The sequence below is a fragment of the Nuphar pumila genome, chromosome 12 (genome assembly GCF_984573655.1).
Source record: "Nuphar pumila chromosome 12, dmNupPumi1.hap1.1, whole genome shotgun sequence".
NCBI classification, from domain to species: Eukaryota; Viridiplantae; Streptophyta; class Magnoliopsida; order Nymphaeales; family Nymphaeaceae; genus Nuphar; species Nuphar pumila.
In genome coordinates, this window is record NC_143260.1 from 10,785,941 (window position 1) to 10,801,467 (window position 15,527).

Genomic DNA, 15,527 nt, shown 5'->3' on the forward strand with positions numbered 1-15,527 from the left:
AAAATTTGTTTCTTTGTTTTTGCAGCTTTTTCTTTGAATTTTTCTAAATGCCTAATCATTTATTCATGCAACCATCCTTGGAACCTTTTAAAACAACATCAAAATGTTTGCATTTAACCTTTTCACACATTTGATTATAATTTTATTGAAATCATCTCATACAAAAAACATTTTTTTATCTCTCTCTTAACTAGATCTTCTTGCTCTCTTTCACACCTTTCTTTTTCAACTGAAACCCCTTCACCCTGTCCCCCTCTCGTCTCTCTTATGCATCTCCTGAGTCTCCTCTGCTCACTCTTACAGTGAGGCAGTGATGGAGATCTCCGGCCTTCCGACCGGCCATGGTATTACGGCACGAAGGTCTCTCTCTCTCTCTTCTGGCAGAAGACGGAAAAAGGGAGTAAGAGGCTTGCTTCAAGTCTCTTTCTTCTTCTTTATCAATCTCTGTCACTCTCTCCCTTTCTCCCTCTCTCTTTCAGAGGACCGAGGAGGGTTGCGTTCTTCAAAAGTAAAAAAAAGAACCCTAGTTTTGGGTAGGTATTGATGGGTTTTTTTATTATCTAGTGCAGAATCTAAATGAGGTATTTTGGTTTCTTTTATATTGTTCAAAAATCAGAAAAACCCTAATTTTAGCTAGTTTTTGTTTTTTTCGGAGTTTGTTTGGGGTTGTGAATGGTGATCTTATGATGGGGCTTTCCAAATATCTATTAAATTTGTGTTTGTAAGATTAATGCGTAATAAGTTAGAAATTTAAAACCTTTTTTTTCATAGTTTGTAAAACTTATATATATATATATATATATATATATATATATATATATATATATATATATATATATATATATATGGTGATATTGTACCACCATAACTAAGTTTAGTGTGGTACACCCTGATTTACATAGATCTAAGTTCCAAATGTGAAATCTAACCATTGGATGATGTTCAACATGCATGTCCTATTTACTATTTTCATGTGTTGAAGTTGATTCAAATATGATGTTTTATACAATTTTTAAACCACCTCTATTTCATGAATTGTGAGCCGTTGATTTTGTCCTATCTCAAAAATGGATCTTATGGTGTATTAGACATGATAAAACCTTCTAACATATTAAATATACCATACTAAATACATATATATAGTTATATTTACCAAAAAATGAGTGTACAGTACGATAAAAATGATGCATTCTATGAAATGTCCTACAATTTTTTAAATCCTTCAGATGTCCAAATTCACAAATTTTCGGTTGGAAAATATTTTTTTTACTCTTTGCACAAATGAATTTCCTTTAGATATGCGAACTTCCTTCAAAATATCTAAATATGCAAATTTTGTAATGCCCCAAATATTTAACTCAAAAATTTTGAAATAAATTTTTTTATTATAACGAAATATTTGATAATTCTCTCGATCAAATAATTGGGCAACTTACAGGCGATAAACAACTTCCATATCATTAGGAAAATTAAAACCTTGCCTTGAAATATTACTGGTCATATAAATTTATAATTAATACCATTAATGAAAATAGTCAAAGTACCTCAAGGCATCAACAGAAGATATGGTCACATGGTGCCACCCACAACGATGCCCACAATTGCTCTGATATATTTATTTGTTACCTAAAAAATAATAATTCAGATGGGGTCAGACTACTCACCGTTTGAGTAAGAAGTATAATATCAATATGAATATGTTCAGTATCATGTGTACAAGTATATGTGCAACACATTCAAATACTAATGTATAAAATACCAAAACTCATGCAAGTTCTATAAGATTCACCCAATATAAAACAACTCATGGTTTGATACATAAAAAAAATTATTATTGAAGCTACGCATCACATAAATAAATCACAACTATATTATAACAAATGAAATTTCAAGTAGTGTACGAACTTAAAGACATTTAAAGGTAAACAAACTTTATGTTTCTCTTGTTAATTACCCTATGACGCACATGCATTCGACATTGTAGCGGACTGAGACCACACGGGGTCTGTTATACTTTTCCAATTAATACCCCATGTGACTAGCCGTACAGATACCCAAAGAGGACAGTTCACGATTGAGAGAGTACTCCCCAATGGCAAGAACTAGAAATAGGATGCACCTTGAAAACTTCTGCAGAAGAATTAGATCTACCACCTAGGATGCATTGGTAGTCCTTGTCCCTAACTCCGAAGACTGGAGATCGGGTAAGACGCCTCAGTCTAAAAAAAACATAACTGTCCCACAGAGCTTGTACCAACTACCCTTTCCAAGGTAGAACATGAGTCGGGTAGCATACACCGTCTTTCAGGTGTATCCAAAACTTTGAGAAACCGATAACATATATCGTCTTTCAAGTATACTCATAATCTTGAGAAATCAGTAACATATACCATCTTTCAGGTATACCTAGAATCCCAAAAAATCGGTAACATATACCATCTTTCAGGTATACCCAGAATCCCACAGTTAGGTTATATGTGCATATATTAAATTTTATTTATTTCTTCGTGTGAGTCATTGTACCATAAGAGATTTTCAAAATCCCAAACCCACATTGAGAATAATCTCAGTGTATGAACATTACCAACCTAGTGCATAATAGGTACCAACAAAACTTCTCAAAATTATCGGCTTAAATCTGAGCTGAGTACTTGTACTTATATTATTTTCAAATTTATTTCTGAACTAGGGTGTACGTATCGTACCCCACTAATCATGTCACCATATGGCATGTCTCAAGTACAACATTTCGTAAGTGCTCATATGGCACTACAAAGCTTCCGTAGAACTGCAAGCTCGGGTTAGAATTTTTGCATAATCATAACCCTGTAATTTTCATTATTGTGCAAAAGTTTATAAGAATATACATTTTCTATCAGATGGTCCATACATGAGATATGTCATAACATTCACAAGCAAATCACATACAAATTTCATAAGTACCCATATGGCACCACAACGGTTCTGCGGAACCACAAACTCAGTTTCGAATATTTCATAATTCATGACCCACCACATTCATAGAATTTATCAAATCTCATGCATTAAATAATATAAATTTTATAATTAAAACCATGGTCATGACATTCATATGTGAAAGATACATAATCTCATGTGTTCGATGGACAGGAATCCATGACCCGATCATGCTTGATAGATTTCCAAAGTAAATGCAATTGAACTAACTTTATAGTTCTTATATTATGTGGTCCAAAAGAAAAACCATTCAAGAAAATGATTCATTCACTTGAAATTAGTAAAGGGAACTAACTTTGCGAACATACTCTTGCATTTATTATTTGGCATGAAATGATGGCTAAAACTATTTTTTTCACCTTTATTTATGTCACTGTCAAGAACAATCAATTTTAATATGTATTTAGTTGAGATTATGCTTATTCAATCACTACGCATTTACATCATTGTTTGTGATAATTTGGAACTTACCGTTAGAGACCTATATATATTTTCTATTCTGTATTTTATTTTCTCTCTTTTTTTTTTAAGGTAAGCTAGGCTACGGCAAGTAAGTACGGCCTCGCGGCTCCTGCAGCCATGAAATTGGTGCACCAACGGGATGTTGCACCTTGCTGGTTGCCTCGGTACAAGACAAGTGGAGGTGGGGTCGGGTTGATCCCAGCCTGCTGCACTTATGTAGGAAGCATCGATTGTTGCTCCCTGTTTAACACAATAGACCAGATTTGCTGTGTATAACAACGGTCTGCTACTCGATAAGATAGACAATCGGCTGGGCGTTGATAGGCCCAGTGGGTCTGCTATATCTATATTTCTACAACTAAGACTAGGTGGACCTCTACCAGTTATACAACTATATACCATTGGGTTTTGAACCTGCAATGTCCCAACGCAAGGTAACATGCACTAGCTGCTCCTACCTGACAAGTAGAGCCCCCATTGGTTGTAGCAGGTTGCAGTTGCATCAACAGGGTATGGCGCACCTAGCAGACCTTAGTCAATATGAAAAAAAATCTTCGTATCATGGATTAGGTTAAACCAATCACAACTATATATATTGGAACAAGAACAAGTTCAAAGTTGCATTGTTTTAACTTTGAATGCATGAAATGAAAGTATGTATTGTAAGAACATTTTGGTTCTGAATCATATAAAAAATAAATTCGATATTCATAAGATGAGCCTACAATTGACGTGTAACATAGCTCTTATGAAATCACAAACATATGTAACTAACACTCAGACGTGAGAAAACATTCATTTACACATGAATCATAAGTGTTATTTAGACAGTCCATTGTATGTATATTTTTTTCTCCAATCATACAATCATTTAACCACACATCTTTCATTTATGCAGCAATCATGGAAATAAGGGCTTCTTTCAATTTCATATGAACTAAAGAATGAGGTGTCATTAACATGCCATTGGTATTTGAGAACAACTCTAAAAAAATAAAATTACCATGCCACATGAAGCTATGCATGAAGACAATCTCAAATGATACTGGTAAAATCTAAAAGAAAAGCTTTCTCACTTATTTCAGGTATACAACATAACATTCTATCTATTCCAGCACTCAAAATCTGTTTTATTGTTCAACACATATATACAATATGTTGCACCAATCAAATAATGTTCTTAATAATCCAACTATGTTATGTTATGTCCTCTAAAATGCATGTACATATTATTTTATTTATTTATGTTTTCAATTGATCAATATCAGCCCAGTCAGGACTGATCTGGATCATTTTCAAGTGTTGTCCAGAATTAAGGATTGATCCACGACTGTGTGAGTTCCTTGAATTATATATATATATATATATATATATATATATATATATATATATATATATATATATATATATATATATATATATATATATATATATATATATATATTATTCAAGGAGCTCACATAGTCGTGGATCAATCCTCAATCCTAAACAACACTTGCGAATGATCCAGATCAGTCCTGACTGGGCTATATATATATATATATATATATATATATATATATATATATATTTGAACTAATATAAAGATAAATCTCACTGAATCATGCAAGGTGAAACAGTTACATGTGTTATGCTACCGATCTCACCATTCAAGGTAGACCGACATACATAATGACATGAGGTCCAACTGTTGTATATGCTGGCCCATTGTACACCCACCATGGACTGATTAGATCCTTTATTAACCATGTCCATGACCAATAGTTGAATATATGTACCTTCTTACATATATTCAGATGGTATACAATATAAGTTTGCATCATGGCACCTTGCATATGCATAAAGACATTGTGCCCTTACCTTTTTGATGAACCGAATCTTCAAACCCGTTCCGGGTATGACTGGGTCAATAGGTTGTCATCCTCCTTTTAGCTGCACGGCTACCACTAGAGCCTTCCCCAACATGTGAGGAAGATAATGAAGGAGATGGAGATAGGAAGAAGGAGAGGAAAAGAAGAGAGAGATGAGAATTTGAGAGATATATAGAAAGATAGATGGTATGATATGCATGGGATAGGGTTTCAATCATAAAAACAGAAACCCTTAAAAATCTTGGAAGTTTCGTTCTTTTGAAACTTCCACATTTATTTTTCTTTTGGTTTCTTCTATGGTTTAAAAACCTTATATGCATGTGAGAGGGCTGGCCTCTCATTTATACCCTATTATATATATTTTTTGAATAAAGGTAAAAAAAAATGTGTGGAGATAAGAGCAAGTCAACCTTCCTTAATAACAATTAGATATTACCTTTCACTCTTTCTCTATTTGCAATATCTTCATCTCTCAAAAATGTGTAGAGCTCTTTCTACTTACCAAAACAAGTTTTCTAACCTCTTTTCCTCTTAAATTGCATATAAATCAATAGCACAACAAAACATGTGATATATAAGGAAGTTTCTTTATGATTCAAACCAAAAGTTTGAATTACAATTCAATGATCGTGCATCTCTTTTGGATGCTTAATTGTTTTTATCTCTATTAAGAAAAAAAAAATGTGTATGCTAATTTTTTTTTTAAGTTTTGTCAAAGAGGGATCATAGTGTGCTAAAATAAAAATCATGTGTGTGGAAAGTTTTGAACTCGGTTTACTCCTTAAAGAAGCAATGCCACCACATTAATTTCTTTTTCATTGCAAATTGAGTCTCTGTTAATTTATTTATCTCTATATAGGAGTTATAACATTATAGCATTTTTGTCAAAAAGGAATGTATTGCCTTCGTACCAAAACATGTGTGTGTGTGGTGGAATTTGAACTCGTGTCAACTCCCAAAGAGACAATGAACCTCTCCACAACACCACTTCACTTTTTCATTATAAACATGTCTTCATTAATTTATTTATATACTTACAAATTTTTTTCTAATGGATCTCAAATTCGGGTCGGATCTTTATAATAATTTGGATATTCTAAAACTCCTCAGCTGAATTTCGGATCTTGGTTAGGTCACACAATATTTTGGATTTATTAAAAATCTAATTAAACTCCAACTGGGTTTCATATCTATACAAGATCCAAATCCACATATTGGATTTGATATGCCCCTATTCAGATCTAAGATCCATTTGGATCTAAGATATTCAATATAATATTATATTATCCTATCCATTTCGAAGAAAAATTATCTTTTATTTATTTCTAAAAATCTTAATTTTTTTTTGGGTTTTACAAATTTTCTCTCAAATATGTGAATTTTCTTTCACACATTTGTCTTCTTGATTATGCCTTGATTTTATTAAAAGGATGCTCACATATTTTGGAGACATTTACAACTATGAGTTGCGAATGTCCCCAGAATGTGCACACCTTTTTCAATTAAATACTCTCACATTTGGGAATGTCCTAACCTTCACACATGAATGTCCTTACACATTTACACATATCCTCTTGCTTGTGCCTCTTATGTGAGTTTAGTAAAAGGAGTTCTCACATTTTTGGGACCTTTGCAACTCATGGTTGCAAATGTCATATTATATTTACGAATGTCAGGACATATTACACAAAGGGTCTATTGTCAAATATATGCAAAAATGACGCTAAAGATAAAAAACCTTTAACAATGCTCATAAACCATCGCTAAAGCTTTTAATGATGTTTTAAAAGCACCTCTAAAGCCTTTAGCGTCACTTCAAAAGTGCTGCTAGAGTCTTTAAGAGGAAATTCATATATTTAAGAGAATTCATATATTTAAGAAGAAATTCACACATTTAAGAAGAAATTCACATATTTAAAAAAAATCATATATTTGGGTGAACATTTACATATTTAGAAAGAAATTTGAAAAGTAAAATTCGCATATCTGAAGAAAAATCACTTGTACGAAAGGTAAAAAGGTCCTTTTATGGCAAAAAAATTATGCAATATTCGAAAAGTAAAGACATATGTGAAGTCATATGAAATGAGACTCCAAAATTTAAAAGCCAAGAAACCTTACTGGAAGGTGAAGATGTATAGTCCGTGGCTCTTGAAAGAGAAGAATAGGAGTTCTTGATTAGTAAATGAAGGACCTCTATGATTTAAGAGAACATGATTCTAATGAATTTTGAATCTTCATTGGTTCCATATCTTTCTTTGTGAGATGTTCATATAGATGCCACCTTTTTGTCTTTTTTTCCTTTGAACTTAAGACATTAGAGCTTGATATGCCTCGGCTCTTCAAAATTATGATATACTATTATATTTCTTCTGTTGTCGTTATCATATCTAGGTCTTACGTAATAAAGTTTTGAAAAATATTGTATTGACATCCGGTCTTGACACGGCCAAAACATTATCCATGATCTTTTTAGAATTGAACATGGATTTCAACCTTGTCTCCTCTATACACACTTGATCAAAAACTTAATTCAAATGAAGAAGTTTTTCCTTATGAATAATATTTACCCGAATTTGTTCAAATTCGGGTCTAAGTCCTCTAAAAATTTCGAGTAATTATTCTTCATGCTTGTATTTCTTTCATTCTTGAGCATCATTGGTGTCTCTCATATAAGCTCAAGATTAGACAATTGACCCCAAAGTCTTTTGAGGGTACTATAGTATTCACTCAATGTTTTATCACCCTTTTCGCAAATATTTATTTTATCTTTAAAGATCCCACTTGTGAGTAACATCTTTTTTGGTATATTAACATATTTTCAAGCTTCATCGGCTCTTTCAAATTTAAAAAATATCGAACATTGAATTTATTTTAAAAATTATAAGGCATTTCAAAAAACACATCATTTTTTGCATACAATATTATCATTTTTTTTAGAATTACCGTTTGGTTGCTACATCCATACAAACAATAACGTGTACCACCATATGATATTATGGTAAAGAACAATAGTATAATTTTCATATAGAAAAACACATGTCTTCGTGTCTTATTTTTAAAACTTTCTCGAATCCGTGTGTAGTGTCCGAAGGGCGTATCCATATCCTGCCGTGTCAAAAGTTTGGGGAATCTGAAAAAAACGGTGCTGATTGTTTTATGCATAAAAGCTGCTTTGTTATATAGAAGACATAGTCACTGAGATTGAGTTATATAATATTATATATTTTTTTTGAAAAATACAATATAATTTTCACTTTCTAATTTCAAAGCAACTAAGTTAATTAATCAACCCACGACAGACAAGGACGAGCACACGTGCTGTGGTCCCGGGTCTCCACTGACATTGCATGTGCCACGAGGAGTTGGGAAAGGAGGAAAAAACCTTATCACAAGCCCCCAAAACCTTATCATATGGCAGTGGCAATTGAAAAATCTGCTTGTCTGGCAGGAGCAACTAGTCCACGTCACCTTGTGTTGAGACATTGCATGTTCAAAACCTAATGGTATGGTTGTATACTAACCTTTGATTTTTTTCAAAAAAAAAAACTAAAAAAAAAACAAAAATCCTACCTAGATTTATGTTCAACATATTTCTTGGCAGTGGCAATTCATGTTCAACATATTATTATTTTCAGTTCAAGTGATATGCCTAATCACTTTAAGAAAAGTGATTTGGCATCCTCACCGTCCATAATGTACACAAGGACCATGAGGTCCTTGTGGGGTTAAGCAAATGGACGGTGAAGATGGCCCATCGGGTGGACCATATATGAGCCATCAAATTTAATTAGGAAAAGCAGTGCCAAAAATGGATACTAAACCAAGCTGATTCGGCTTGCTTTTAAATATTTTTAAAAATGGTTTAAATTATGTTTAGATATTTTAAATATTATTTTCATATTTTTGACACGTGTCATTTGCTGATTAAAAATTAGCAATTTTTGTTCGATTCTGTTCAGAAACAGAATCGGCCGATTCTCTGGATCATTTTGAAAACAGATTCAGGCTCCCATACAATTCTAACATTGCTCTCAAACAATCTGTTTATGGGTGCACCTGATTTATGTGCCTCAAAATTAGGGTACGCAGGAATATTGCATAAAGAATACACTGCATCATCCCAACTTTTTCGGAAGCAGATCAGGTCATGCTGAATATGAGCATTTTTGCTCATGCCGACATCGTGGCCGTCTGTTTGCATTTTGGATGAATGCCACGTGGTTTTGTTGACTTTTTAGCTTTTTAAAATGCAAATCGGATGGCCACGATGTCGGCATGAGCAAAAGCGCTTATGTTCAGCATGACCTGATCTGCTTCCAACTTTTCCTATGTTTTTGACTAAGGGGGTACATTATATCTGTTTAGGTTGAAATCTTAGGTGTATGCTCTATCTACTTATATCTGTTTGCTAGGGATCACATATTGCATATTCTTGTTGTTTCAATGTAGAATAATGATCACATGAATTGTGAAAATATACCTTCTTGCAATCTGTTGATTTTTAAAATTACAAAAAGGCAGCTAACAGGTCACAATCACAAATGAAGATCCATATCAAATATGCCTATCGAAAAAAAGAAATATATCCATACCACATATTATAAGGTTAATATTTGGTGACTTCGAAGGCACCAAATTATACGAAACTATTGAATTGAAAATCATACTCTCTAGTTTTTTTTTTTATAAATTAAATCTTATGGATGTGATTTACAATGTTTATTAAGTGAAAAATGAGTTTTAAATCATATGATTGAGTCGCATAAGCAGGTTTTTTAAGAGCTTAAAAAAAATGAAGGGTCCACAATGCATCAAGATTTAATGACTTAAAAAATTAAATTTTTGGATTCGAATAACACTATCTAAATCTTGATCATTAACAAACAAACCTTTCTAAACACCTGTGGTCAAATTGTGTTGATGAAGCTTGGACCAAAATTGTCAGTCGGAGAAGCAAGAGCATAAAGCTATTTAAGAAGTGAGACACTTTTTAAATTTTAGAAAGCGGAAAGCGCAGGATGACTTAAAAGCAAATTGAGAATCGTATCGAAAGCAAGCTGGAAGCGAACCGGAAGTAACCTAAGAAGCGAAGGAGAAACGAGAGAGAAACAAAAAAAGAAAAAAAAAAAGAAAAAAAAAAAAAAAGGAAAGTGAGCTTTTCACAAATAGAAAGCGTCATGTTTCTCACTTTCCAAACACTTGAGAGAAATGTGTTTCCCTGGGCCTTATGGTGCTTTCGGTAACCCAGGCTTGAACCTATGATTTTTAGCTCAATGTGCCTTCAAGAACACTAAATATTAACCTATATTATATATATGTTTTGATTTAGAGAGCAATAAAAAATTATTAAAAATTATGATAGCTCCTATTAAACAGGATGAGATACTTTCTAAATTTTAGAAAGCGGGAAGCATGGGATGACTTAAAAGTAAATTAGGAATTGTATCGGAAGCGACCTGGAAGCGGACCGAAAGTAACCTAAGAAGCGAAGGAGAAGCAAGAGAGAAACAAAAAGAAAAAAGAAAAGCAAAGAAAAGAAAAGAAAAGAAAAGAAAAGAAAAGTGAGCTTTTCATAAATAGAAAGCATCATGTTTTGCACTTTTGAAACACTTCAGAGAAACACAGTTCCCCGGGCCTTATTGTGCTTTCAGTACCCCAGGCTTGAACCTTTGATTTTTAGCTCAATGTCCTTCAAGAACACTAAATATTAACCTATATTATATATATGTTTTGATTTAGAGAGTAATAAAAAATTATTAAAAATGATGATAGCTCCTATTAAACAGGATGAGACACTTTCTAAATTTTAGAAAGCGAGAAGCATGGGATGACTTAAAAGTAAATTGAGAATCGTATCAGAAGCGAGCTGGAAGCAAACCGAAAGTAACCTAAGAAGCGAAGGAGAAGCGAGAGAGAAACAAAAAAGAAAAGAAAAGAAAAGAAAAGAAAAGAAAGCTTTTCATAAATAGAAAGCATCATGTTTCGCACTTTCCAAACACTTCAGAGAAACGCATTTCCCCGGGCCTTATGGTGCTTTCAGTAACCCAGGCTTGAACCTATGATTTTCAGCTCAATGTGCCTTAAAAGTCACTAAATATTAACCCATATTATATATATGTTTTGATTTAGAGAATAATAAAAAATTATTAAAAATTATGATAGCTCCTATTAAACAGGACGTTAGGTTGACCTGAACAAGTATCAACCAATCCTTGAGACACTTTACCCCACTCAATGCCATTGTGATGAAGAGCGTGCCACTGCTGAAAAAAGGGTATCACACAATTACCGGACCAGGAGATCAAAAAAGTGATATTGTGGTGATCTAATCAATCATGTCATACAGCTTTTGAGTGGTGTCTTTACTTTTTCAACAAATACGGATCCCATCACTTACCGAGTCCGGATCAGGTGCAATCACATGGCACAAAATTTGTGCATTAAGCACCTGATTGCCCTTCATCAGTAGGGATGGCAGTGGGGCGGGGCGGGGCGGGGCGGGGGACAAGGTTTCCACCCCCGCCCCGCCTCAAAATTTTATCCTCCACCCCCGCCCCGCCTCCGCGGCGGGGATGGATTTTATCCTCCACCCCCGCCTCCATCCCCGTTTCATACCCTTCATCCCCGGTCCAAACGGGGATGAGGCGGGGCGGGGCAGGGATATTGCGGGGAAAAGTGGTCGGGGCGGGGCGGGGATATTGCGGGGAAAAGTGGTCGGGGCGGGGACGGGGCGGGGCGGGGCGGGGAAAAGTGCATGTCCCACCCCCGCCCCGCCTCCGCGGCGGGGATGGATTTTATCCTCCACCCCCGCCTCGATCCCCGTTTCATACCCTTCATCCCCGGTCCAAACGGGGCGAGGCGGGGCAGGGCCCCGCTTTCCCCCGGTCCACTGCCATCCCTATTCATCAGGCCTTGGGCCCTACAACTGACAGACCTGTCCCCAAGATGGAGAGAGGTGCTTAATGCACAAATATTTGTGCAACTATATTGCACCTGATCTTTTCCCATCACTTACCCCATCTCCCCTCAATTGCGAGCACCAAGCCATGAGCCCATGATTGTAGTGACTTAAGCTTTTCAAACCAATGTTTGTCAGACTTGGTATCTCGTCTGAATCCATTTGGATAGAGGTGGGATCATTCTATGAGGTCAGGCAATGTTGTCAAAATAGTATCGGCTATCGAATCGTTTGGCCAACTATTCAGGTGAATCGGCCTATATACCGAAGTGAATTGTTCTGAATCGGCTAAAAAACAATTAAAAAATATTTAGTGTCAACACCTGTTAAAATCATATTAAACAATAAAATTTAAACATTTTTTATAATTATATTTATTAAAAATGGCCGATTCAGGTTATAATTATATTACTTTGACAATAATATTGTTAGAGGTGGCTCTGACCTGATACGGTTTCTTTGAAAATGATTCAGAGAATCGGATCATTCAAAATAAAACCCATGAATCAATCAATTTTGTAGCTATCAGATGACACGTCATTGAATAATAAAAAATAAAAAATTATTTAAACTTTTTTAAAAAACATGAAAAAAAATTTATAACCATTAAACCGAATGGGCCTATAGTCACTCAAGACCACACTGCAAAAGTTCACCTCAAAGAAATTTATACATGTAACCTACTGTAAATGAAAAAACATCAACCGTAGTCACTCGTGATCCAATAATCAATTAATTTTTTCTTGAACAATCAAGGGGCGTTTGATAGCACAGGAAAGTTTTTCTCCTACGAAAAAAAACTTCCGGTTTCTGTGTACCCCCAACCCCCCTCCCTCCAAAAAAACAACAACCTATCTTGCCCGCTCGGCTTAGGGAAGGAGGTCATGTGACTAGGGATGGCAGTGGGGCGGGGCGGGGGACAAGGTCTCCACCCCCGCCTCCATCCCCGGCGGGGAATGGATTTTATCCTCCATCCCCGTTTTATGTCCTCCATCCCCGGTTCAAACGGGGATGAGGCGGGGATATTGCGGGGAAAAGTGGTCGGGGCGGGAATGAGGCGGGGACGGGACGGGGCGGGGAAAAGTGCACGTCCATCCCCGCCTCCACCCCCGGACGGGGATGAATTTTAACCTTCGTCCCCGCCTCCATCCCCGTTTCATACCCTTCATCCCCGGTCCAAACGGGGCGAGGCGGGGCCCCGCTTTCCCCGGTCCACTGCCATCCCTACATGTGACGGGCACGTAGGCAGGGTTGAAGGTTAAAATCAAAACCCGTGCAAGGATGGAGGCCAAGATGAACTTACGTTTTCTCCCTTCCGCCCTGTCTCCGTCTTCGATCCTCGCCTTGCCCCGGCCTCGCCCCAGTCCACTGCCATCCCTACCTGAGCTTATTGACCTAAAACCTAGAGTTCTCTCCCGTTTGGTTTCACTCATCCCCTATATCAAATCTGACCTTAAAGATGAATTCAACACGGTTCATTTAATAAGAATTGACTCTTTAATGATATTTTTTAAGTTAAAAATATGAGTTTTTAAATTACAAAACTTTGTGTTTTGTCAACCGTTGATTTTTTAATCATCAAAAGTTTCCTAAACACAATTGGGATTTCAGCGATTTAAATGTCAATATTAACTAAATGAACGCATCCAATTTGATCCAAACAACTTGCATTAATGAAATCCCCATGAAGGGTACCAAGACGGATGAAACAGGGGATGAGTGGAGTTCTCTCACTAACCAAGAAGTACACTGTAGACCATAATCAACTAGGTGAAATACCCATCAATTATAATATTAAATAGAACAACCATGAACTTAATTCTTTATTAGACACAAATGAAAAACACATCATCATCATCATATGTGAGTCAAGGCCTGTAGAGGCCGAAGGAGTGATTGACACAGGAGAAGCCACCGTCCACGTTGAGGTTGAGCCCGCTCACGTACTTGGACTCGTCGCCGGCAAGGTAGAGCACGGCGTGGGAGACGTCGTCGACGGTCAGGTCCACCCCTTGGAGGTTGGCGAACTGCCCCACGTACCGGTGGAAGTCATCGAGTGGGGAGCCCTCCCCGCCCTCGGAGAAGGGTAGGGCCATCGGTGTGCCCACGGCGTAGGGCGAGACGCAGTTCACGCGGACGCCGTGGCGGCCGAGGTCGGCGGCCGCGCTGCGAGTGAGCCCCAGCACGGCGTGCTTGGACGCGACGTAGGCGTGCGGGCCGACTCCGGCGAGGGTCGCGGCGACGCTGGCGATAGACACGATGCTGCCGCTCCGGCGGGGGACCATGGCGCGCGCGGCGTGCTTCGTTCCCAGGAAGACACCGTCGACGTTCACGGCGAAGACCCGCCGGAATGCGTCGAGGTCGGAGCGGAGGATGTCCTGGGGTCCGCACGGGCCGCTGACGCCGGCGTTGTTAACCATGACGTCGAGGCGGCCGAAGCGGGCGAGGGCGAGGTCGACGGCGGCGGCGATGTCAGCCTCCACGGTGACGTTGCAGTGGGCGTAGAGGAAGCCGTCCGGGTCGCCCCGCGCCTCGCAGACCGACTGCCCCACCTCGTCCTGCATGTCCACTATCACAACCTTAGCACCGTGCCGGTGGAGGAGCTCCGCCGTGCTCAACCCGATCCCACTCGCCCCTCCCGTCACGATCGCCACCTTCCCTTCCAACCTGCGAATTATCATCACCTCCATCATCAATTGCATCTCTCCAGAAACATCCTCAGAGAGAGAGAGAGACTTGGGTTTTAGTTTAACAATGAGGGAATGAAGGAGGTGGGTAACTCATCCAAACCCATATAATTGATTCGATAATTAATGGGTCTTGAGAGAGAGTACCGTACCTTCTAGCAGAGGGGGAGGCATCCTTAGCAACAGTCTCGCCTTCGGTGGCCATCGAAAACCTTCAATCAATAGGAGGATGAGGATGGGGGCGTCACTAAACTGAAGAAATGAGCAACCTTCGCTTTTGGTTTTACTCTCCGTGGTGTCAGTATATATATACAAATAAAGTAAACAAATGCTGCCAAGGGAAGAAGAGGTGCACAAACTGCAAATTAATTTTGGTGCGGTTGAATTACAGGAAAGTTTGTTTTTTTCACACCTGCTTAACTTTGAAGACCTAAAACACACAAAAAAGGTGCTCCATCTGTTTCCAAATAAGGGCAAACAAACATGTTTTGTGAGAGAAACGTTTAAAATAGAAAAAAATCATATTCATATTTATATAAAATGCTTTTAAAAAAAAACTTTATTATGGAT

At 37.3% G+C, this 15,527-nt stretch overlaps 1 protein-coding gene across 1 annotated transcript; it reads right to left on the minus strand.

Annotated features, from left to right (window-relative positions):
* Window positions 1–14,039: 14,039 nt before the first annotated feature.
* Window positions 14,040–15,255, minus strand: LOC149819967 (zerumbone synthase-like). The gene is made up of 2 exons (XM_089982636.1): window positions 15,110–15,255; window positions 14,040–14,937 (listed from the first exon to the last, which is right to left on the minus strand). The coding sequence occupies exons 1-2, from the start codon at window positions 15,160–15,162 to the stop codon at window positions 14,139–14,141; spliced, it is 852 nt and encodes a 283-aa protein (XP_089838762.1). The 5' UTR covers window positions 15,163–15,255; the 3' UTR covers window positions 14,040–14,138.
* Between the last annotated feature and the right edge of the window lie 272 nt (window positions 15,256–15,527).

Coding starts and splice junctions, on each gene's coding strand:
- LOC149819967 (XM_089982636.1), bottom strand. CDS start 15,162: ATGGCCACCGAAGGCGAGACTGTTGCTAAGGATGCCTCCCCCTCTGCT. Junction 14,938..15,109: donor GCCTCCCCCTCTGCTAGAAG/GTACGGTACTCT, acceptor GATAATTCGCAG/GTTGGAAGGGAAGGTGGCGA.